The sequence below is a fragment of the Corvus kubaryi genome, unplaced genomic scaffold, assembly GCF_017639235.1.
Source record: "Corvus kubaryi isolate FWS band 111438036 unplaced genomic scaffold, C.kubaryi_AGA036_p1.0 split1-131, whole genome shotgun sequence".
Classification (NCBI taxonomy): domain Eukaryota; kingdom Metazoa; phylum Chordata; class Aves; order Passeriformes; family Corvidae; genus Corvus; species Corvus kubaryi.
Window position 1 is genome coordinate 15,399,163 of NW_024582073.1, and position 23,009 is coordinate 15,422,171.

General features: G+C 35.1%; 1 protein-coding gene across 19 annotated transcripts in view; it reads right to left on the bottom strand.

Moving 5' to 3' along the window:
• Window positions 1–23,009, bottom strand: part of SLIT2 (slit guidance ligand 2) — a 263,131-nt gene that overhangs the window by 67,522 nt on the left and 172,600 nt on the right. For 10 of the 19 annotated variants that reach the window (XM_042053071.1, XM_042053072.1, XM_042053063.1 and 7 more), the window contains 8 exons: window positions 8,492–8,563; window positions 7,814–7,885; window positions 7,217–7,288; window positions 5,193–5,336; window positions 4,899–5,062; window positions 4,115–4,138; window positions 1,676–1,693; window positions 412–562 (listed from right to left, as the gene is read on the bottom strand). In XM_042053071.1, coding sequence (XP_041909005.1) covers window positions 412–562; window positions 1,676–1,693; window positions 4,115–4,138; window positions 4,899–5,062; window positions 5,193–5,336; window positions 7,217–7,288; window positions 7,814–7,885; window positions 8,492–8,563 — 717 coding nt within the window. The remainder of the gene's footprint in view (window positions 1–411; window positions 563–1,675; window positions 1,694–4,114; window positions 4,139–4,898; window positions 5,063–5,192; window positions 5,337–7,216; window positions 7,289–7,813; window positions 7,886–8,491; window positions 8,564–23,009) is intronic. The other 9 variants (XM_042053056.1, XM_042053064.1, XM_042053060.1 and 6 more) reach the window with 2 other exon arrangements.

A 23,009-nucleotide genomic window follows, 5' to 3' on the forward strand; every position in this document is an offset into this window, starting at 1 on the left:
ATAAATGTAATGTGTGCTTTGCATAGCGATCAGCTCTGTCTGTTTAAACATCTAGGCAGCACTTTTTAAGACAGACCCCTCTGGTTAATGGGTGCCCTACTTTCTCCTGTAGTTAAAAATTAAAAGTAAAATAAACCCCACTACCTTTCAAAAATCCAAGTGGGTTGCTCAGGTCCTGAAAAACTAGAAACATAGAATAATTACCTTATTTATTTATCATGGGTTTTTAAGGCTACAGGGTATTGAAATAATGCATAAATATTTTTTATGAATATTTAGTCCATTGAAGTGCACCACAGAGGTTACTTTTAATTTTTGCTGTTCAAAAAAAGTAAAGCCGTGGTTTTATATTTGACTGTTTTAGTTAGTTTCTCCATAAGTAAATAATCCTTTCTTATGGGTTCAACTTACAACTCTGCTGTGTACTGGGGGATGTGATCAGGAATTTTGTTGAGTTTCTGATTGGAGCAGTCCACTGTGGTCCCTTCACAGCGACATTTCTCAGGGCAGGCCAAATCTGCAAAGCAGTCTCCACTTAATTTGGATCTGTAATCTTCAGTGCCTGTAGAAGATTCAAGTCAAAACACAGATACTAAGTCAATAAAGTATAAAATTTGCTTCTTGTGAGAGGGTTGAAAAGACGTCTGCAATGCAGATAATGGGTGGGCAACTTGGGAAATGCATGATAAACTTCGTGATACTGAACAAACACAAGGGCTTCAAGAGAGGGTTCAATATAGGGACTTAAGATATGCTGGAAAAAGAAACTGAGACCAACTTCACATAGCAGGATAACATTAACTTGAGCTTTTCACAGCTGTACTTTCTGCTGATTATGTTGTCAGCCAATCTAGCCTTGTTTATAGCTCATCACACAAATGCCACTTTTTGTTTTAGAATTTGTTTTCTTTCTCTGCATCAAGAATAAATAGATCCTGAGTGCCACCTTTTCTCTTTCTCTGGTTACAAATTTGTATTGTTGACTGGACTTCATTAACCTCTGATTTTTTTGTATAGCCCCAATACTCCACATCATCTCAACACATAAGATTGAAAGCCCTGTTTCAGCTTTAATTTAAAAAATGTGTGATCCTGACTTAAGCCTCAGCAGCTTGCCATGCTGTAGAAAGCTGCGTGACGTTCCATGGTGCTTGACAGAACCATGTTTTACTCATACCTCACAACCACATGGTTAGATCAAGCACAACAGAAAATCTCGCTACATTATCAAAACTGCATCCATTAGGCCAAGGATAAGAGCAAGGGAAAAGAGGAAGGAGTAGGTATAAATCACAGAAGCATTTGAAGTTTAATACTTGCTTACATGACATGGCATTCTTATTACTGAATGTCCAGTGCCACAGTAACAGTATCACTGTCACAGATTAAATAAAAGTACAGTATATATTAAAAAAAAAAAAAGAAAAAAAGAAAAAAAAAAACACATTGAAAGTTTCCTCCACCATTTCCCAGAGTGAGTCAAAGAAAACATCCTAAACATATCAAGAAAAAACATCCAGTAAGGAACTGAGGGTAGGTGACAAAGAAAACAAAGAGAAGCCGAAAGGACCTGTGGGTTCTTCTTGGACAAAGGTGAAAAGACTGAGACTAGTAGAAGGTGCATCAGGGCTGGGAGGTACACTGTGATTTAGTTCAGACACTGAACTTTACTTACAGCCAAAATGGTGAACTCCTGCAAAAGTAAAGATAGCCAAGAAGGAAAGAAAGACAGAGTAATGCCAATTAAGACACAAACATGAACTAAGCTCTCGTGTTCTCTACTTAACTTTCGTTTGATTAGAAGATGGTTCTAGGGCCATTGTCTTTAGCAGAAAGAAAGAATAATTCATTTTGAGTGGCATTTAAAAATGAAGGTAAGATTGGGGTTTATTACAGATTTCATATAGGATGATGATCATGCCTCCCATGAATTATTCTTCACTATTTTGAATGCGTTCTTTAAAAGCTGCTCCCTGAATATATATAGGAGTTACAGAATATTCTGAGTTGGAAAATACCCTGAAGGATCATTGAGTCCAATATACATGCTATGCCACTTAAATCCTTAATAAACCAAACAAATATAGGAGAAACAGATTGCTCAGTGGAGGGGAAAAAACCCCAAGAGTCATCACATATTATGTTATCTACAACTTGTAAATGTTTTAGTAATACATATGATGAAACTACTATAGAGTATTTCTAGGAGGTAGCAGATGATTTTTTTTTCAAAGAAATGATTTAATACTTGCCAACTTTTAGTCTTCCAAATTACTATAATGAAACTTTAATAACACTTCATAGCGTCCGCAGAGCAACATCTCCAAATGACATATTTAAAACAAATATTAAAAATATTTAAGTGTTTAAAGAAATGCTAAGATTTTTTTTATAGTATCTGCTTAAGTATAAAGAAGTGTTTTTAGCACTTTCAAATACCGAATGAACAAGTCTACAAATAAGTTTTTTTTTTTTTCCTCCTGTGTCCAGAGTACATCACTGTTAGCAGTTTAAACAATTAAAATATTCAGGGACAATGCCTTCAACAACTAAAATAATTTTAGGTAGCATCTACCTGATAGCCTGCTAGAAAGAGAAAGCACAGAACTGTATTTCAAGAAGCAGGTATATAGCCCATTTTGTTTAATTGAATTGTTTCCTTTCTTCTTCTTTCCCCCCCGCATCCCCGTGGAATAGCAATTTTTAAAGAGTACTTAAAGAAGCCTCAACTGCATGTGTGGCCATATTATAACCAGGCTGTGAAGACACCTGCTGGCAAGAAAACACTTGTAACTCACAACAAAAGTTGTGCTGGTAAGGTTGGGTAGAAGCCACTCTGTGGCAGCTGTTCTACATATTAAGGAATTGAGTGGTACTACAGGTTTGTGAAATTGAATATCCCTGTTTTATGCTGCTTTAAAACACATTTTTGTGGATGCCAGTGCTGATAAATTGCTGCCTTATTTTGTATTTCATTTTGTCTTTTCTTCATATTCAAAACAACATATTAGTATAAGGGCATGAAGAACTTCACATGACTGCTGCAAATGTAAGTGTTAATTCACACAGCATTTGGAGAAGAGCTGTTAAACACACGAGCTAAAGAGACAACAACTAAGATGACTTCAGAATGATGATATACCTGTAGTATTTGAAAGAAGATGTGCACTTGTGTCCTATTCAATTATTGTAGATATTTTTCTAGATATTAAACTATGGCAGAAAATCCTGATTGCGAATCACATACTGTAATTCATCAATAGATGCATTATTCTCTTGTTAATTTTGTTATTTATAATCTGTTATGAATATAACATGAGTATATTTTTTTCTATTAAGAAAACAGTGCACACACTGACAAGCAAGGTAAAATAAAGAAAGATCCATACTTCAAAGAGCTAGGGCCAACATCAGTAAATCTTTTGTAAAAATATCATAGACTTATTGTAGCTTAAAGCAGTGTGTAAATTGCTATTTCACCCCAAATCTAAAGTCATATTTTCTTTAATGGAAAGCATTTCTGATTCACTGTATGCGTGTGACCACCGAATGCCTCTAATTAAGAATATCAGCTTTCTTTTCCAAGCATTCCACTGTGATTTCCTAAACAAAAGGAGGGTGAGCAAGCAGTAGATGCAGCCAGTGTAGAGCATGAAAGCAAGGCAAGAAAACGTTCATTTGTAGAATGTTTAGTTTTTAAAGTTGTGCTAGCTCTTTGATGGCAGCATGGTTTCTTGTGTTTAAAAGCAGCTCAGGAGCTACATTTTAAAAACAGCAGCAGCAGAAAGGCAAGGTACAAGGTAAGTAAAAGTGTCAGTTAAAATATGAACTAGCAGGTGCAACCTTCTAAATAATTTAAGTATAGCTATAATTTTGGTAGGTTGTGTGCAAATCTGTGAGAAAGAAAAAGGTAAACGGAGCTGCATGCTAAGCTCTTATATTCAGAAAACAGAATTACTAATATTCTACAAAGGAAAACTACGTATAGCTACAGGTATTGACTAATGTTAATACACATGCATCAGTTTCCTAAAATCTATGACAAACTTTGCTTTTGGGGGGAAAGGGAGAGAATATCTGCAGTTAGTCAATCTTACTGCAGAGCCAAACCTACCTGGAATGAAATACTGTTCTTTAGCTAAATAAAGAGAAAAAAAAAAAAATAGAAGATGCACCTGAATGTCAGCAAGCAAAGAATGAGTTTTATTAGATTAAGTATGGACTGCAGTTAACTACAGATAATTTAGTGAAAAAATGTGTATTCACAACGAGAGCTGATAAACAACAAAGTGTGAATAGTCATAAATGTATCCGGAACATGGATAAAAAACCAGTTTTCATCTGGTATTTGCACTTGAGACTGAATAAACTGTAGAATGTGGAATGCACCTGGAACAGCTGGATACCATATGACGAAAGTTAGGATTTAAAGAAATGTAAGTAGGAAACGGAATAAGATTAGAAAAAGAAAACAGTAAATTTCAGTATGAGGCAAGCTGCCTATATAAAAGGGATATGTCATGTTTCCATATTTAGCTTAGAAATTTTCAGATCTTTCACATATTCCAGAGCCCTGTGGAAATTTTACAAAATGATTTATGGTGGTGGTATTTGTAGTGAATAACTTTAGCATTTCATTCTGAAGTTTTACATATTACATTTATTTTCTTAGACTTAATGCTACTCAGAAATAGTGCCAAATGTGTAAACTACAGTAATGTTCCGTGATCCAATAGTCTATGACTTCCCAGATTTCCCTTTATTCAGTCAAAAAACTAAAAAAAAATTCTGCAATGTTTAATAATTCTGTAGAGAGACAGCTGCTTTCATTAGAACTTCTATAACCACTACTTTTTTTGCCAATAAAGGAAAAATAGCAGCTGAACTAAGAAAATTACCTGAGCAGCGGAATTTCTTGCTTTTGATCTGGCCGATCCTTTTGTTTGCCAGACGGCGGGGGCTGGTGCAACGGGCACCACTGGTCTCAATGGGGTTTGTGTGAAGATAATCCGCCAGCCACTTCAGATGGCAGTCACAGATAAATGGGTTCTGAGCCAAATGCCTTTCATGAAGAAAAAAACCCAATAATATCACACATTATTTCCCTTTTGTCTCAGCAGTACCCAGTGCTTTTACTGCACTGTAGAATATGAAGTCGTACTTGAGAAAACCATAAACAAGAACATACGTACAAGGTCTGAATCGCACGTAGGGGTGAGAAGGTGCCTTTTGCAATGGTCTGAAGCTTGTTGTCATACAAAGAAAGAAGATTCAAGTTGTGCAGATCTTGAAATGCATCAACTCGCAGACAATTGATCTTGTTGGCATTCAGTAATCTGTTTAATGGAAGACAATTATAAAATTGAAAGAAATTGCTCCATGCTGCAGCTTCAGCATTTTTTCACAGACAATTCTTTGTGCACCTTTGCAACCAGAACAAGAGATGTAGTTACAAATAATAATTGACAGTGACATAAGGAATTTCAGTGAATTGAAAGTGATGTAAGGAATTTCAGTGAATTTAAGTATCTTCTTTAGGTTATATATTCCTACATATTTGAACCTTGGAGTTGAAATCTGTACATTTATTTAGCTAAAATCACATTTCTTATATGTGCTGGTAGAATGTCTGTGTGGTATTTGTGTATAGTGCAAAGAAACAAGCCTAAAAATCAAGTATATTCAAGGAAAACTAGTTTCTTTTGCCAAATAAACAAACAAAAAAGGAACTGAACACTGTGTTCATTAGCTGGAAGAGATGTGCAGTGGCACTTTTAATTATATGTTACTAATCAGCATGCTGCCACATTAACAGAGTTGTAGTAAAAACTGGTGGCATGGAATATATCCAAATCTGTCTTGGATCCTTTTCCTCTGCATCTTCAAAGGGAACCTTTTCTTCCCCGTACCTCCCAGACTTAGTGTTAAAACAAACAAGCCAATCTAAACCAGCTCCTTTTGAAGAGAAAAAAAAAAAAAGTCATTCCATTAGACACATTTTTATAACCCAATATTTTTTTACTCCTTCCCATGTTGAGCCAGAAATGGAATGAAATGGTGGATTTGAAGTCTAATGCTCTGATAAAAAGTTTTGCAAACAAGTAGAAATTTACTTGGACCTAAATGTACTATCTATACAATGCATATTAAAATATGGACATTGTTTTTAATACAGAATTGAGAGTTCAGAAAGGTCTCTTACTTTTTTTTTTTTTTACAAGATCTGAATTATATTTTATAAATAAAACATCTTTAAAGGAAAACAGGAAAGTATACCCTGCCCACCACTATACTATTTTTGTGGCTAAATTAAATCAAAATGCAAACCTCTAGGTGGTGCTAGATCTTGCATTTTCTGTGTATATATTTACTGTTTTGCCATCTTCAATTAGTTGTTAGTAATGGACACTTTGCCAACACTTCATGGTGAAGTCTGGACATTAGAAAATTCTAAGCATGTGTGAAGAAGCCTTAGATTCTTTAAGAAGACCCTAACTCAACAAGTCAGTTATTCTGGGGCAAGTTCTTTCAAAACCACCGTTGTTTTATGGTCTATTTAACACATTTCTTTTACACAGTACACCTACTGCACAGCCTCTTCTGCTAAATATTGACAATATTTAATAAACATATTACCATGGCATTCTTTATTCCAGTATAAAATCTAAAGAGCAACGGTTTCAAAGGTTACATGTGGAAATTTCCAAAGTGTTAAATGAAGTAGCAGCTGGAGTTCACAGAGTCAAAGAATTGTACTGAATGTCAGAAAACATTAAAAGCCACCAATGAAACTGTGGTGTAGTACTGTTCTTTCATGGGTACAACTAGAAAGGCAATTGCGTAGCATTTCCACTATATATCTTCTCTTTATAAAACACACAAATATTCCTTTTATGGTTCCCACACAACTTCATACATGCTATTTGCCATTTAGAGGGCACCATATCTTTATGTGTGTTATCCTTAGAAATTCCACTCAGGAGAATGATTTAATTTTAATCATTTTAGGCTGAAACAATAACTGATATGATCACATTTGTGGATGAATGGTAAGCTGGCCTAGAACAGTCTTGACTCTTTCGGTTTTAGCATAATTTGGTTTTACTGTACTTTGATCTTACATTTGGGATTTCCTGTCAGTTCTTCTGGCATAAATCTCTCATCATGTTTACCCTTTTGAATGATTCCAAAATAGAATAAATAAAAAAATACTCACAGCAGTTGCAGAGAAAAGAGTCCTTCAAACAGGCCCTTTGGAAGTTCTGTGATTTTATTGCCATAGAGGACTCTGTACCAGGGAATAAAGCAAAGCTACCATTATGAAACGCATATGCTATGGGATTTTGACTTCAAAATTAGAGAAATTCCAGTATTCCTGAAAGGAATTTAATAACAACCACTTGATACTTGCAATATCCTTGTGGTCCTGTGAGGCAGCAGGATCACACATTTTCCCAAAAGGTGTGTAGCCCAACGAGCTCTCTGCAGAACCAGCACCTCACTGATTACAGGTTTACCAAGGGACCTTGCTAAGTGGATTTGCTGTTTGTAAAACAACTAACTGGGGAATAAAAGACATGTTTGGTTTTGTTCAACTCCTTGCCATGAACATATTTACAAAAATCCCCATAAGTTATTAGTGTCAAGCTGTAAAAGAATGTTCAATTAGCACTGTTGTTCTGAAATGATTATTACAACTTTCAGAATTGATTGAATTTATAGCAAAATTTTGCAGGGAGCCAAAAGGGCAAAATAATTTCACCATAAGAATATAAGAAATTTTCTTCTGTTTACAGGTCAAACAGATACCTACAGTGAATTGAGTGAACGTAAGCCCTGGAAAGCATCTGGAGCTGCTTCAGAGATCTGGTTATTACTCAGGTCACTGAAATAAATAAAATTTGATTCAATTAATTCAAGCTATTTTCAAAATAATGAAGTTTAAGATAATATGTAATTAGAATTAAGCATGAATGTGAGAAAGAAATTAAAATATTTACATGAGACACTGCTGAAGATTTTTAATATAAAACCACTAAAATTGCCAGTACACTGAAACAAAATGCATAATTAAAAATAGACCTTTCAAATGCTTGAAAAAAAAGACAAAATATTTACTTTTCCTAATTGCTTAAGCACATTTTCTTAAGAATCCTCTGCTTGCTATGACCACAGTGCTATATAGCCTCAAAAACAATCTGAAATTATCCTCATTCTCTTTTTTTACTAGAATTTTCACTACAGGAACATACTGCTTCTATGCAGAACCATATTAAACAATTTCAATATTTTTTAAAAACCCAAGTATTATTAATATGACAAAGATGCTATATGGTGTCAATAATCAGGCAGCCGTATCAGTTTACCTTCTAGCAGTCAAATTTTTTAAGTGTTCACACATTAACTGCAGTTCCCCTGTACCATCTTGACTTGTTTTTTATCTTGTTATATATAAATTTATGAAAGTAAATGTAAGTTATTGGGTACATACATTCTTCGAAGCTTTTTATAGGGGGAGAAAGCTCCAGGAGGTATGACCTTAATTGAATTTTGTTCCAAGCGTCTGCAAAAGAACAGCAACAGCATAAAAATACAACCCCCAAGCTAAATAAGAATCTAAAGCCATAAGAAACTAGAAGGGATAGACTTCAACAAAGAAGACAACTTTTTCTTCCTTTTTCAGTATAATTTTTATTTCTTTCATAAAAAAAGAAAAAAGAAAAAAGAAAAAAGAAAAAAGAAAAAAGAAAAAAGAAAAAAGAAAAAAGAAAAAAGAAAAAAGAAAAAAGAAAAAATTATTCAGCCTAACTTAACCTATTGAGAGTAATACTGAAATTAAAAACCCAATATTGATTTTATATTTAAAGAAAACTTATTTTCAGAGCATACAAGAGTTTTCTAAAATTTAAGATAAAATTGTCATTAAAAATTTCCATCTTGAATTAGTCTTAATTTACTCCCAACGTACTATTCACATATAGCAACTTACATATTTTAAAATGCCTAGAGACTTCCATGAATTCATTGAAATATGCAAACCATGGGAATGAGAAGGGGAATGTACCTACAGAGCAGATAACATATGTTGCTACCTGCAATAAGACAACTGCCATGTTTTTAAAGATGCACACAATTTCTTTAGATACGGTACTCTAATTATTTTCTTTAAGATACAATATTAGGATTGCACAGCCACAACTCTAACTTCTTTAAACAAGTATTTTAATCTCCACTTGTAGCTAATGTTACTGGCCACACTTGCTTTGTGTGTATAGTGGCTGTAATTGAAAATTCCCATACTGCAAAGTGTGAATTTATTGATGGAAACCATTTTCCAAGAAGTTCTTGAACTTGGAGAGATTTGCATTTGGGAAATCAATGCAGATATAGACCTATGGCTCAGGTACCAATGAGTCAAAACAGAATCACCAATGAGCACACTTAAAACAGAAGCTACTTACTCACACACGCCCTTATACCACAGTTATGGCAGTGCAAATTTCCACCATGTAGACATAAGGTAAGAAACTATTATACCAAAAAGCACTACAGGAAAAGGCAGGATTATTCGAACTCCATACCATGCTTATCTAATAAGCTTTGTATTTCCCTCTTTCATGCACAGGTATCAACTCTATGATTTATGTACACAAAGACAATGCCAAAATCTACTTAATAAAATTAATCAAAAATCTGTAAGTTTACTGCGTTAATCTAAATTACAAGGACATTGCATCAGAATTTAAGGGGAAAGAGCCTTTTTTAATCTGGATGCAGAAGTATTGGCCTATTTTTTTCCTTTTACTCTTGTCCTATTAACTGTCTTCTGTTTCACTTTTGTTCTGATTGAGACATATGAGCATCTGTGTGTGTACAGTGTAACTAATAAACTCAAATATTTTGAGTAAGCTTTTCCATGAAAATATTCTAACAGAAATTGTTTCTTTTTGTAAAGTTTCTCAAGAGATCATGATATGGCTTAACTGAAGCTTTTTTTCCTTGCCTTCATTAAGTCTCGTACAGATGGAGATATTTATATATTTAATACTTAAAATCTCTTTATTCTGGTCATGCTTTAACTTAGCAGAATTTGTTGTTGAATGGCTTATGATGAACCCAACAAAAAAACCCAAAAGCTCCAGAAAAATCTTCCAGACACAAAGAAAATCTCACTTCATCACAACTGTTTTAGCTCTTTCTAGGCAAATGTTGTCACCTTGCTATAGATTTCAGGTATATTTTAAACACGGAAGGGAATCCCATGGCACAAGACTGAAAACCTTTTCCATAAACACGATGCTCATTCATACTCTGCCTTGGCTGAGCCTTTTGGATTCATGAAACACATTTTGCATCAGACTAGGGGTGCTGGCCAGGATACAAAGCAACAAGGTCACTTCTCTCCTATACACTTGGCTAGATGCAGGAGGCAAACACCTGAATAAGTAAAAACTTGCTGAAGTTAAAGGCCAACACCAAATTAGGCCACACCCAAGTATTTTCTGTCCTTACATTAAAATTTTAGCTTAGTTTTCCCAGAAAATAAAGATTTGGCATGTTTATCACCTAAGACAGTTTTCTACTCAGATGGCTAAATCAGGGAGAGGTAAACTCTCCAGATAATAAAACTTCCTCATTTTAGCAACTGGAAGGAGTTGAGAAACCAAATTAACCCAGCCATGAAGAGCACGGTTGCCAACCATCCATACCTGTTAAACACTCTACTAGGCAGCAAGCAACTGCCTAACCACCAGGGATAGCCTAACCTGACATTTATCAGATGTGGAGCTCTGAAAACCAGCCAAAGAATATCTTGCACAGGCACATACATAGGGCATATGCAGAGGACTGGAAGGGAGCCAGGGGCGAGGGGTGGGTAAAAAAGGACAGGGAAGGACTAGGCTATAATACAGAGGAGGTCTTGAATTGCCAGAGAGAGAGAGACTGTGGGGAAAAATGTCTCTGGGTATATGGGAAACAGATATTGCAGTAACAATGCTCCCACGTGAGGCTATCATTTATAAAAGCTGCTTATTAGTCCATGACATAGAGATTTGTAACTGGAGTTACTAGTGTCTGCACTAGTGCTGGAGGGGCTCCAGCCTACATTCACGTATCTTTAAACATATAATGATCTTAACTAGGTAGAGATAAGGCATGTAACTCGAGGGCTAGCATTAAATAAAGACACGATGCATTTTCCAGTTTACTCTCTTAATTAAAAATATATATTAATTCTATAAACTGAAGTACCTCACAGGATCCATGTAGGCCATTTTTCAAGAGAAGATGGAATAGCAGCTTTCATTTACTTTTGTCCAATTTGGCTACAAATTACATGGGTCCAAAACTTGAAGAAGTCTTGCTGCAACATATTTCTGAGAGCTAATTTTCCAGCAGTTCTCGTACCAATTCACTGACGGATATGAAAATGAACTTTATGTCAACTTTACCTAATATTTCCTTTTAGTGAGACATTTATATTCTAGCAGACAAAATGTGCAGTGCTGGGATATATTTACAAGCTCTTCTGGATAAAGGATTTGTTATAGTAGGATCATCTAAATATGTCTTTTCTTATGCCAAAGTGTAGGAAGTGAAAGACATTGCATTTTAGAAAATGAGATTAACATAAAAAGGGAAGAATAAGGTTATATAAATACAGAAGAGAAATCTTTTATACTCCACTTTGTCTGTAAAGAGAGCAAATCAAATCCGCATTTTCAAGCTTTGTTATCCTCTAATTTTCTGCTTTATCTTCATAGAATCAGCTGAATTTCACAGAGTATAAATTTGCATCCACTATTCCAGAGAAAATATAATTAGATATATTCCAGAGTCACAAAGTACAGATAGACTAATATCTAAAGGAAATTTGCATTCTACTGATAAAACCCATAGTAATTAAAAACTCCTTTATATTAATGCCCTATATTAATGAAATATTTTGAATTCTAGAATAGGCTGGGTTGTAGTTATCTATTACTGAAAAAGTCAGCCATTAAGTGCTTGCAAATGACTTGGCCAGAAATAGCATTTTATCACCAAAGAACAAAAAAAAAAAAAAAAGCTTGAGTCAGTATTTTTCCATGAAATTTGTATTAAATTTTGTTCACAACAACTTATTTCAAAGTCATTCCAGAAGTCATTCTTCCTTATAAATGAACATCTATGTATCATAAACAGTGCCTTGGTGGTTTCTTTTTCAAAAGTCACAGTCAATTTTAGTAGCATATTTAGTAAGCTAAGCTAATGGAGGAAGACAGTTAAGTACATTCTTCATCAAAGCTTGCATTGCCTCATGTAAAGAAAGTACTCTGCCCATCACAACACAAAACGCTAATTAATACTTTTAATTAATTAAGTCCCTGTCTCCTTTTAGTGTTTCACTTCAAAGAAGTTCTGCATTGATATATAAGTGTTTTATTGTCTGTTAATTCTACCAAACTGGTTGAAACCTTTTTTGAGGGCTACTCCCTAATTTCTCCTATCTAGGAAATGTACTGAGAACATTTCTCTTTGGAAATCTTTCCCCTCTGCTTATCACTGCAGACACTGTAATGCACAACCACTTACTATTCTAAGAAACAAAGGCGCTTCTGCAGTTGTGACTTCCAACCTAATCAAATCAAATCAAAGTAGGTCCCCAGCCAGTAGACAAATTCTTCCCACACGGTCCCCAGAGAGCCCTGTGACATGTAAATCACTTGACACTTTCCAGGAGGATGCTGTTCTGTACTATAAGCCTGCAGCACACCATTACTGATTACTACTTCCGCACTTACAGAGACAGACAACATGCTTATTTATACTGACACTTTTAAACTAGCTTATTTTCCCACTATAAAAAGTCATTTCTGTGAGCGACTGCTGCACCAGGAAAGAGTGCAGACTGGGAATGAAGAACACCCTGTTGTCTACAGAATCATTTTTACTTTAAATCATACAGATGGGGTACAAGATACTAAGTCCTCCCAGTAGAGAATGGTAAAAAAATACACACCAAGATGTGCTGCACCTAAATGCATGTAAAGGGATCAGAGATATATAAAAAGTATTTTGTAATACTAAAATAAAACAAAACATGTTGCTTAAGAAAACATGAATTTGAATATGGAGGAGCAAATTAGACATATATTTTATAATTAAACAATCAGAACATAACATCTTGATTAAGTAAATATGGATGACAGAGTAGTACCTTTAGCAGTTAATTAATCTATACTTTTAATTCCACTATCTACTAATTTACAAAAAGTCTTGCAAGAAGGTTGTCAAGAAATCCCAAAAGAATTTTACTACAGAGAGAAAGTATAAGCAGTGCAATGAGTCTGATGTATTGCACAGATGCTGATTATACATGGTAATAAAATTGACAGCTCTTCTTTGCATTTTCCCCATCTGCTTTTAAACTAAATGGCAAAAACAGCTGTCAAAAACCCAAAAAATAGATTTCAATGATGGGATTGAGTGCAGCTCCTGAATCTGAAGAACTGCAATACACAGCCAACACATCTCTCATCACATGCAACATCTGCCAGATTCTGGGGTTTTTTTGTTTGTTTGTTTTTAAAATAAGGAAACAGTAATGATCTCCCTTGCTGGAGGAATCCTTGAGGCTATTAAACAAAGTACCTTTTTTCCTCTCTCCACAACTGTGCCTCTAGAGTGCTTAAATCCACTAAATGTCACTCCTAGCTTTAGCAGCAGCAGAATTCTGTTGAAATCTGTGATATCATCCACATCTAACAAAACAAAAGATGTATTTTGAATGATTAGATTACTTGCATTTCTTACTTTCAGAATCTAATTCTGTGTATTAATAAATCCATTTGACAGTTTCCTAAATATTTGTATATAAAGAATCACTGTCAATGTTGCCCTAAAGCTTGCCAAACTGTTAACATCCAGTCTAATTGTTCTATCAAATATTTCCTCAGGGGATTGATTTTAAATGACAGATGACTTCTTCAGCTGCATTACATGAAGAAAGTAACAAGAATTGCCATTCTAAAGCTATTAAACAATTCATTGAATTTACTCAAAAGCAGGTCTCAAACCTGCATTTCGTTACAGAAAGGGCCATCTCATGCTCTGAACTCTAGAGCATCACTAATGATGATGGGCTTGACATCTCTCCATTGTTACAGATTCAGCCTATAGCAAAATACACCACTTGTTAAAGAATTATTTGGTTAGCACTTTGGCTTCTGTCAGTGTGGCTCCAGTGCAATTAGCCTGAGCCACCCAGAGTCAAGTTAGTCTCTCTAATTAGCCCATTTTTGATGAAGAGTTCTTATACTAGCAAACCTAGTCAAGCTGTTCAGATAAGTGTTTTAAATTCACAAAAAAGTAGATAAAATCCTACTACACTCTTGACTCATCACAAGTATGATCACAAGTATGGATCTGTCCACCTGTTCTAAAAGAGCAGAAACACTACCTTGAAAATCTCTCCACTGTGTGAGACCAACAGTGTGACAGGAGTTTACCTTCTAAACAATATGTGGTTTCACACTACAAATGTGCCATAAAAATAGAAGTTTTTTAACTGAGAATATGTGGTTGCTTACTTTAGCATGTATTTAGAAACGTAATTGATGAAGAAACATTTGAATGATAACTACCGAGAAGTCAGTATCCATAGTTTCTTTTGAAATTACTTCACTCCCATAATTGCTGAGGAAAGTGAAGAGCCATGTGTAAAAATAAAATCTAAGATTAACAACACCTTTGGAGTGTGGCACAGCTGTCAGAGATCTAAGAGGGTTTTTCTGGAAAAGTGACATGGGCCTTCTCCAGCTTCCCTTCACAATGTATAAAATACTCATTTATTCCATGCTTGAGTTATTTTCTTTCCCTTGGCAGCAACAGAGAGGTCCATCAAGGTGCCTCTTCTACTTAACACCCACGAGAAAATTGCACAAACCCCCAAGAGGTGGAATGGTGTTCATGCTGGCCAGTACCTACTGCTAGTGTCTGGAAACCAGCACTGGTTTCATGTGCTTCTTGTCTGGTTGTTGTGTTCTGTGTCTCTATGTTCTCTTGACTCCTGAAATTATCCTGTTGTCTGAATTTAATTAGTTTTCAAGATAGGACACAAGGGTATGAAGAAAGCCAAAGATGTGAACAATGGCAGCATAGAACACATGCTAATAAAGAACAGATTAGATGTTATACATACAAAACCATCTGACAACTCAAATGAAAAAGCTGGTTTTCCTGTTTTGTAAAAAGCACAAAGGCACACGATTTACAGTAATTTTCAGATTAGGAAGATATTTGAGTAAGAGCACGACAAATCATTTCTCTTGTGTGTGTTAAGCAGGAAGGATTAGCTATCCAAGTAGCAAAATCATCTATTTTTGAAGTAGTCAAATGGAATATGGTTTAAGTTTTGCCCAAGAAATATTAAGATAGGAATGCCAAATATAAGCCACAGGTAATTCAGTGAAATCTGCATTGGTAAATTAAATATATTAGGGTGAAGACGTTAATACCTCCACAGATTTCTTTACCTCATTTTAATTTGCTGAACCTTTATTCAATACTCTGCATTATGGATAATGCATTTTTTGTTATTTACAGGTAGTTATTCTGTGTTTTTATGCATATATAGAAGATGTTTAGATTTTAGCAAATTTCTAAATTTTTGATTAAGCACACAAAGCAATTTTATATTGCAATGGGCATAAACTCTGCTTTAACTAAGAAATAATGACCTTCCCAAGATCACAGAAAAGCACAGCAAGAAAACTGTATCATTGACAGATGAACAGTCTAAACAGAGGTCAGTGAGTGACAAATCATAAAACCTTTCTAGTAAAATTATAATATAGTATTATTTTTATTTTCGTGAAAAGATTTTCAATGTTTATGGCCTTATTTGAGATATTTAGCCAACTAGAGAGGGTAAGGGACATTTTTTAAATTATCATGCAGAACATGGAAAACTTCAGTCACAGTGTATATTGATACTAAAATTTTAGTTTCATGTCAGCTATTTTGCAGCAGATATTTTCATTTCATTAGGAACCTTTTTGGTCCTCCTCCATATGTAAAGCTTATGAATTCTCATGAACTCTTATGAATTCTCATGAACAAGCATGTAAGCAATACATTATAACTAAATATTGCATCTGAAGATTATGTACTATTATTATTTGATATAAGCTTTTGGACATAAAAATGCATTAAATTTTATCAAAAACAGAAGCAAAAGTTCTAGATTTCAGTGAAAATTCACTATGTCTCCATAGTCCAATGGTGTAAATCTGATTATCTGGTCCAATGCATTAGCCATGACTGATCTTGAAAACACTGGTCTTAGAAACCTTTGGGAAGGGAAGACAATAAGAAAAGGTTTGAGGAAAAGGACACATGAAGTACAGTTGAAGAGAAGTTAAGAATATAAGAAAAGTTAATTTTAATATCAGGGCAGTGATATGAAGTTGCTCAAAAGTTTGGAGTGTTAGAATAAGAGCTGAGAAAATATTAGCCAGACCATATGAATTTAAGGGGCATTTAGTTACTTATGTATCTTTTAAGACACTTTATTTTAATCCAGCAATTTCTGAAAATTCAAAACCTGACAGTTTTCTGACTTCCTACTGACCAAAGTATGTATCAGTATTCATAAGCAAATGAATGCTATAACAATTAATTTAATTTTTTATCCATAAGTAGACATCATCTTTTCACTTGACAACTGCAAGTGAAGAGCCACGTGTGAAAATAAAATCTAAGATTAAAAGCACCTTTGGAGTGTGGCACAGCTGTCAGCATTTGTTATGAGAGCAATTAAGAAAAGATTTTGATAAAACAAAGAAGTTGCAAAAAGAGCCATAAGAATGATTAAATTATTTTGAAACATTTTATAGTGAGACCAAAGAGATTTAGCTATTTCAGGTAACATCAGAAAGTTAACATATATTTTCTCAAAAACAGAAGACACAGTTATAGAGGATTCTTGCAAACTGCTAAAAAGCAATACAGTGTAAAGAGCAATGACTATATAAACATAAGTATATATAGAAACAACTTGGAAAAACCCTTCTAGAATCTCACTGGATGTGCAAGATTCTTGCTGATGGCTTAACTGTTTAAGAGGTAAATCACATATATGAACGGAGATTCTAAGTCCTAAGAAGACTGATGTTTTGATTTAAACTAAAAAGCAAACACAAACCTAACACAGAAAACCAATCACCAATTTAATGTCTTGTAACTTAATGCATCCTCTCCACAGTATTCCTCATTCCTTTCAAGCTGCAAAGATACAGGGTTTGCTCTCATTTCTGTCCTGCTACATAGACAGCCAAATCATGCTTTGAGCTGCTAAAAATAGAGAAAGCTGCCTTATCACTGACATTTCAGAATTTTCCTGCTATGAGAGTCTTTAAACTGTCTTCAATAAACATGCCTAAACCCTCCCCAGGTGACTTTTCTCTGTAAAGGGCCATCCTTACAAGTACCTTTGTATCTTGATAGACTAGTCTCTCTGTTCAATTGCTACTTATTTAAGACTGTACTTTGGGCTTTTATCTAAGGATTAATATTAAAAGACAACAGAAATGGCGAAACTGTACACATGCCAACTGTCACTGGGAAAGATACTGACACAGAGCTCCCAGTACCCAAATAAAATTCCTCATGTATGCAAAGCACTTTCCCAGTGTCTGCAGTGTGAGCAGACCACTTTATCTTGGTTAAGTCCATTTGTCAAAATCAGTTCTGTCAGATCTCTTTTCCTCTTCTTTTTCTTTTTTCTCTCCTTTCACTTCCTTTTTTCCCCCTTCTCCTTTAATATAATCTGAGTGTTACTGTGAGAAGCAATCTCAGGAGCTTTTAATCCTGCTTAATTTCAAACACAACTCACAAAAATGTAGTTGAGTGCTTGGCATAACACACAATCATTAATCAACAGACTTATGAAAACAAAGTGTAAGGAAAAATGAGATACAGGAAGATGAAAACATCAAGAAAAATAGCCAGAAATCAGGATGGCAAGATAAGACAAGACTAAGAGAAAAAATTAGGAAACTCATGGAAAATGTAAATAATGTTGTCATGGAACAACTGTACAGTTTCTACTTTTGGCATTCAAACATTATAAAGTTCCATTCACATGAAACAAAAACTTTATCCTGAAAGCCATAGTAATAAGAAGTCAGGGGCTTTTCAGTACACTGGATTGTGAAGCTGAACTGTTAAAATTCCTGACTCTGATATGTTTTTTCATTTCACAAATTATGTGGTTTAGGGTCTTTTCTGCCCATTACAAAGACTAGAATTATCTATACAACTGTTCCTTTTTTAACAGTGGCAACCCTGCAGTCACCCTTTCCTCCAGCAAACCTTCCCTCCTCCCCAAAATGCCATTGTAGTGACCGTTATCCTTCTGAAAAAGAAAAAGAATTTAATTAAGTCCTTCCTTTGACTAATAATTTTTTTAATATAAAAAAGTGAAGGAACAATCAATTTAATTCCATTTCTTTTTGCTTAAATAATGACTTGTACAAATTTATGGACATCAGCACAGGTACTCCTTTCCCCCCCTTCCCCCTCCCCCACCCCTTAGAAACACTTATTGCAGGTCTATTTACTTTTGTTTATACATAATATTACAGTAAGGAAAGAAGCTTAGAACCACTTTGACAGGTTGAGCCATGGAAGAGAAAACAAAACCAAAAGAATATAAGAGCAGCAGTTCACAAAGTTAGGTCTAGCTCATTAATGGCTTTTTGGCCTCCTTTGAAATAAGGGCCTGTCACACCATTCTGAGATAAGGTACCAGTACAATTAATAGAATTGCTGCTGGGTTGCTATTTGTACAGTTTCTCACAGTCTGTTTGAACACATGCCAAAAAAAAGTCTCTATTTGAAGGGGACCAGAATTATTTCTGCCGATCATTCAAAGATTTTTCAGAAGGTGAATCCTGAAATTGAACCAAATGAAAAGAGACTAACAGTGACGAAAAACTAAAATATGGAAGGAATGCCTGCATAGAGGCTGATAAATGCTATTGCCATTAGAAAGGCTGTAATTTCTAGCACCATTTAAAGTAATAGTTTTGAACCTTAAGAATGACATTTAATGCCTTTAATACATGAACTGCATGACAAAGGAGGAAAGCACTAGGTCCATTAGGCCACTTAAGCTGCTTATGTCTAAGAGACTGAACATGCCAATGAAAGGGCATCCCCTAAAAATTTCTGTAAAAGGAGAGGGGTTTAAACAAAAAAATCTACACCAACTCAAATTATGATGTTTGAGATGAATTAATGAATAATGTACCAAGCTTTGCTTAAGTCTATGAAAAAAGGCTAAAGTAAGGCATACAAAATAACAAAAGTTGGAAGACTATTTGTATTATTTATGGCCACTGTATTTTGCCTCACAATGTTACAATACCAACATTAAAATAACAGGTCTATGGGAAATATTTTAAGTTCCTGAAATGTTTCCTGCAGGTCACTCATGGTATGAAATCTATTCATTTGAACCAGTGGCAAAGGTACATCTGTGCACCCTTTTAATTGTTGTGTTTACTGTAGAATTCATAGGTGCACTAAAACTGGAGGAGTTTTGGTGCTCAACAAAATATTTCTAAATGTTTTTAAAATACAAATGGAATATGAACTATTTCTTTCTCAAATATTATCACATTGATTGGATAAATCCTGAAAAGTTTAGGTATTCTAATTTGGCTGTGAGTTTATTTAGATAATAAAGTAAGGATTAATTTTGCAGAAAGGGTGTAACAGGTACAGATGCAATTGTACTAAGTCAATACAGATTAAGAATTATATTTACTGACATGCGGAATACTTAATTTTGCTGAAGCTTTATCAAACAGAAGGGAAAAATAGAGGACACCACAGGTTTTATTCTCCTTCCATTTTCACTGGCAGCTACTTGGAGATAAGCAGTCCTGTTTCTGAAAGCATCTTCCCAAGAGGCACTTGGCAGACAATGCACTGCCTGCTGACTGCCTTCATGCAGTGGGAATCGCTGCTTCCAGCCAACTGACTTCTGTACCAATTGAGAAGTCAGGCAGAGAGTATGACAAAATCGTCTCAGCAACACCCTGACAGTCACCAGTAAATCCAACTACACTGGAATGAAACAGCATTTTGGCAACTGGCTCTGCCTCCTCCTGCTCCCGCCATCACAGAATGCCTGCTCATTCCTCAACCACTTCAGCTTCCAGTGCTATACTATTTTTCTTAGTGGTTTAGGCTATCACACCAAACTCAAGAGACAGGGAAGCTGCAGTGCAGTGCAAGCACATGCTCTCCCTGCCAGCTCTGCTACAAAGGTAGCCATCAGCCTGAAAGGACAGTTCCTAATGTCTTAAAACAGCATTCTGAGACAGTAGGGCTATCAAGGCAATGTAAAGTCACAGCATCAGTGTTAGACTAAACAGAAAGCCTTTTCTTGCACTTTTCCACAGAGAGCTAACTCAGAGCTTCAACATGCAAAATTTTACTCAATTGAAACTGCCAATGTATAATACTTAAGAAATTCAATATTCCATTTAAAGGTTCTTTATTTAACACACTATTTAGATACAAGCTAATTTATCAACCCCCTAGGGCAAAAAACACAAGCATACAATTGTCAACATGGAATATACACTTTAAACCTGCAATTTCATGGTATTTATCAAAAGGATAGAGAATAGCAACATTAGTAATACCACTTGGCTTTATACAATATTGCCCCAGACAGACTAAAAATGTAATGAATTCAAAGTGTTCTTGTGCAGAAACATATCAGACAACATTTTTTTTTTAAACAAAGTTAAGAAATCAGTGTTTCATAGGGTACTGAGAAGTTGATTGAGGTCAGGGTTTCCACTGAGAGAAAGAATGGAAGAAACAGACAGAGAACTTGGCAAAAAATCACAAAACCGTGAGCATGTGTTGAAGACAAACTTCAAAATAAACTCAAGAAAAAAATAATGGAATTACAGATCTTTTAAAAGTAAATATGCATTATATTCTTATTAAAAATAACCTGCTCTCCATATAAGAACAAATAAGTAAGAGGCAGATACAGATGGAAAAAACAAATCTCACAAAAATAAGTTGTCAGATTTTAAATACCTCTATAAAGGAGGTTTGACAATAAAGTTTAATGTCAGCTGCACAGGAAAATATTATTCATATGAGATACAATAAAGAAAAGACAAAAGGACGGAAAGGTGTAAGCACCAGAGGAGTTTGTGTACCATGAAGTTGGATGAAGCACAATATAACAGGCTGGTGGTACTCAGCACTGGATTCTTCAAACACCGCTCATAAGCAGGGGAGAGAGGGCAGAGAAACTTGTTCAGAGCAAGGGAATTTGAAAGTATTGTGGATTTTTCTAATGTCCCTATCAATAAAGTATAAAATGTTCAGATGAAAATGCAGTAAAAGATTGACAAAAAAGGAAAAGTACTGAAAAGATTGGACAATAATTGGTGTAGGTAAATTAGAAGTATAATCCTAATTTTCTTGCAGTGTGCAGAGGAATCTGGTAGTATTACAAAGACGAGTGAATAAATAATAATTTGGCTGTTAAAGCCTGTACATCCTTCAGAAAACAACAGGGAGCCAGCACAATTCTCTTTCCCCCTCTCACTGAGAACTGGGGAGCTCCTGCCAAAGCATGTGCTTAAAATGGTGATTAAGGTAATGAAGCCATGTGTGTGGGAACTGCGTAGTGGTGGTGGAAAAGCAGTGCTCACTGTACCCTTCTGCCTTGTGCTCAGCAACTACCCAGTATTCCTAATGCTGCCATGACAGCATGGGCTCATCTCTTCAAGTATTTACTGTCAGCTACCATCTTGGCATACTGACAACATTATCGCCTAAGAAATAATTGAAAAAACAGATTATTTTGTGGGATACAATCATTCTTTTCAAACTAATCTCAAGGGATTGCTATAAGCAACAGTTGCAGAGGACTTCTTTAAAAGTGAAGCTTTAAAATACTTCTTATTGTATGATAACAATACTGGAATGTCACAATCTTCCAGCATGTTAAATTTAGTTAAAAGCAGAGAGGACTGAAGTCTTTCATAGAGCAGCTTTAAAACATGACATACAACCTGATTCAATGCTAGAAATGTCTGTGGATGGGATAATAGGATTACTTTTACCAACTTCTTGTTCCTGACAAAATCGTAACAACTAGAAAATAAGCCTAGGACTCTGCAGGGCTAGTACAAGGTGCAACATGTACTGGCAGTTAAATAATGCAAGTGAGTATTAGGTTGCAAAAGGCAAATGAAAGAAAACTAAAATTCTGTTAATAAAAACCTAATGATTCACTGTCATCTGGAATATTGTATTCAACTCCGGTCATTGAAGGTAAAAAAAAATTACAAAACAAGTATTTCAGAGAAATAGGAGGAGATTAATTACAACATGGAAGGTTTTGGCATCAAAAAAGATTGAATGGAGTTAGAACATCAGAGAAGAGAAGAGATGAATGAAGATGGCATGCAAAATAGAAGGTGACAGGGCAAATTATGTATCTGACTGCATTTTCCTTCCCTCTACAAAGACAAAGGAACATTAATGAAACTTTAAAAAACTGTATTTTAAACTGGAAGAGTTTGAGCACAACTCCCTCCTCCAAAATTTAGTATCTTAACATGAAGATTTAAACACAGTAGGGTTTAAAGCAGACCGGATATTTAAAAGAAAACCCTTTTTTTCCCTGAAAGCTATGCAAATTTTCAAGTTTCAGAGCAACCCCAACACATATTGGGAGCAAAGAAAATATTTATGCTACTGGTATTTTATTTCTGAAGTTGTAAATTTCTGTTTCCAAAATATTCTTTAGGGAAAACTGATGTGGGCCACTGGCCAGGGTGGAGTGCTAGTTTAATCCAGAGTCTCAGACTCCCCTCACTTCGTTATTGGTAAAACCTTTTTCACTCCACAAGCCACCCATTTTCCAACCTCTTCTCTCTCTCATTCTCTTTGATGCTATGAAGCTAAATACACCTCCC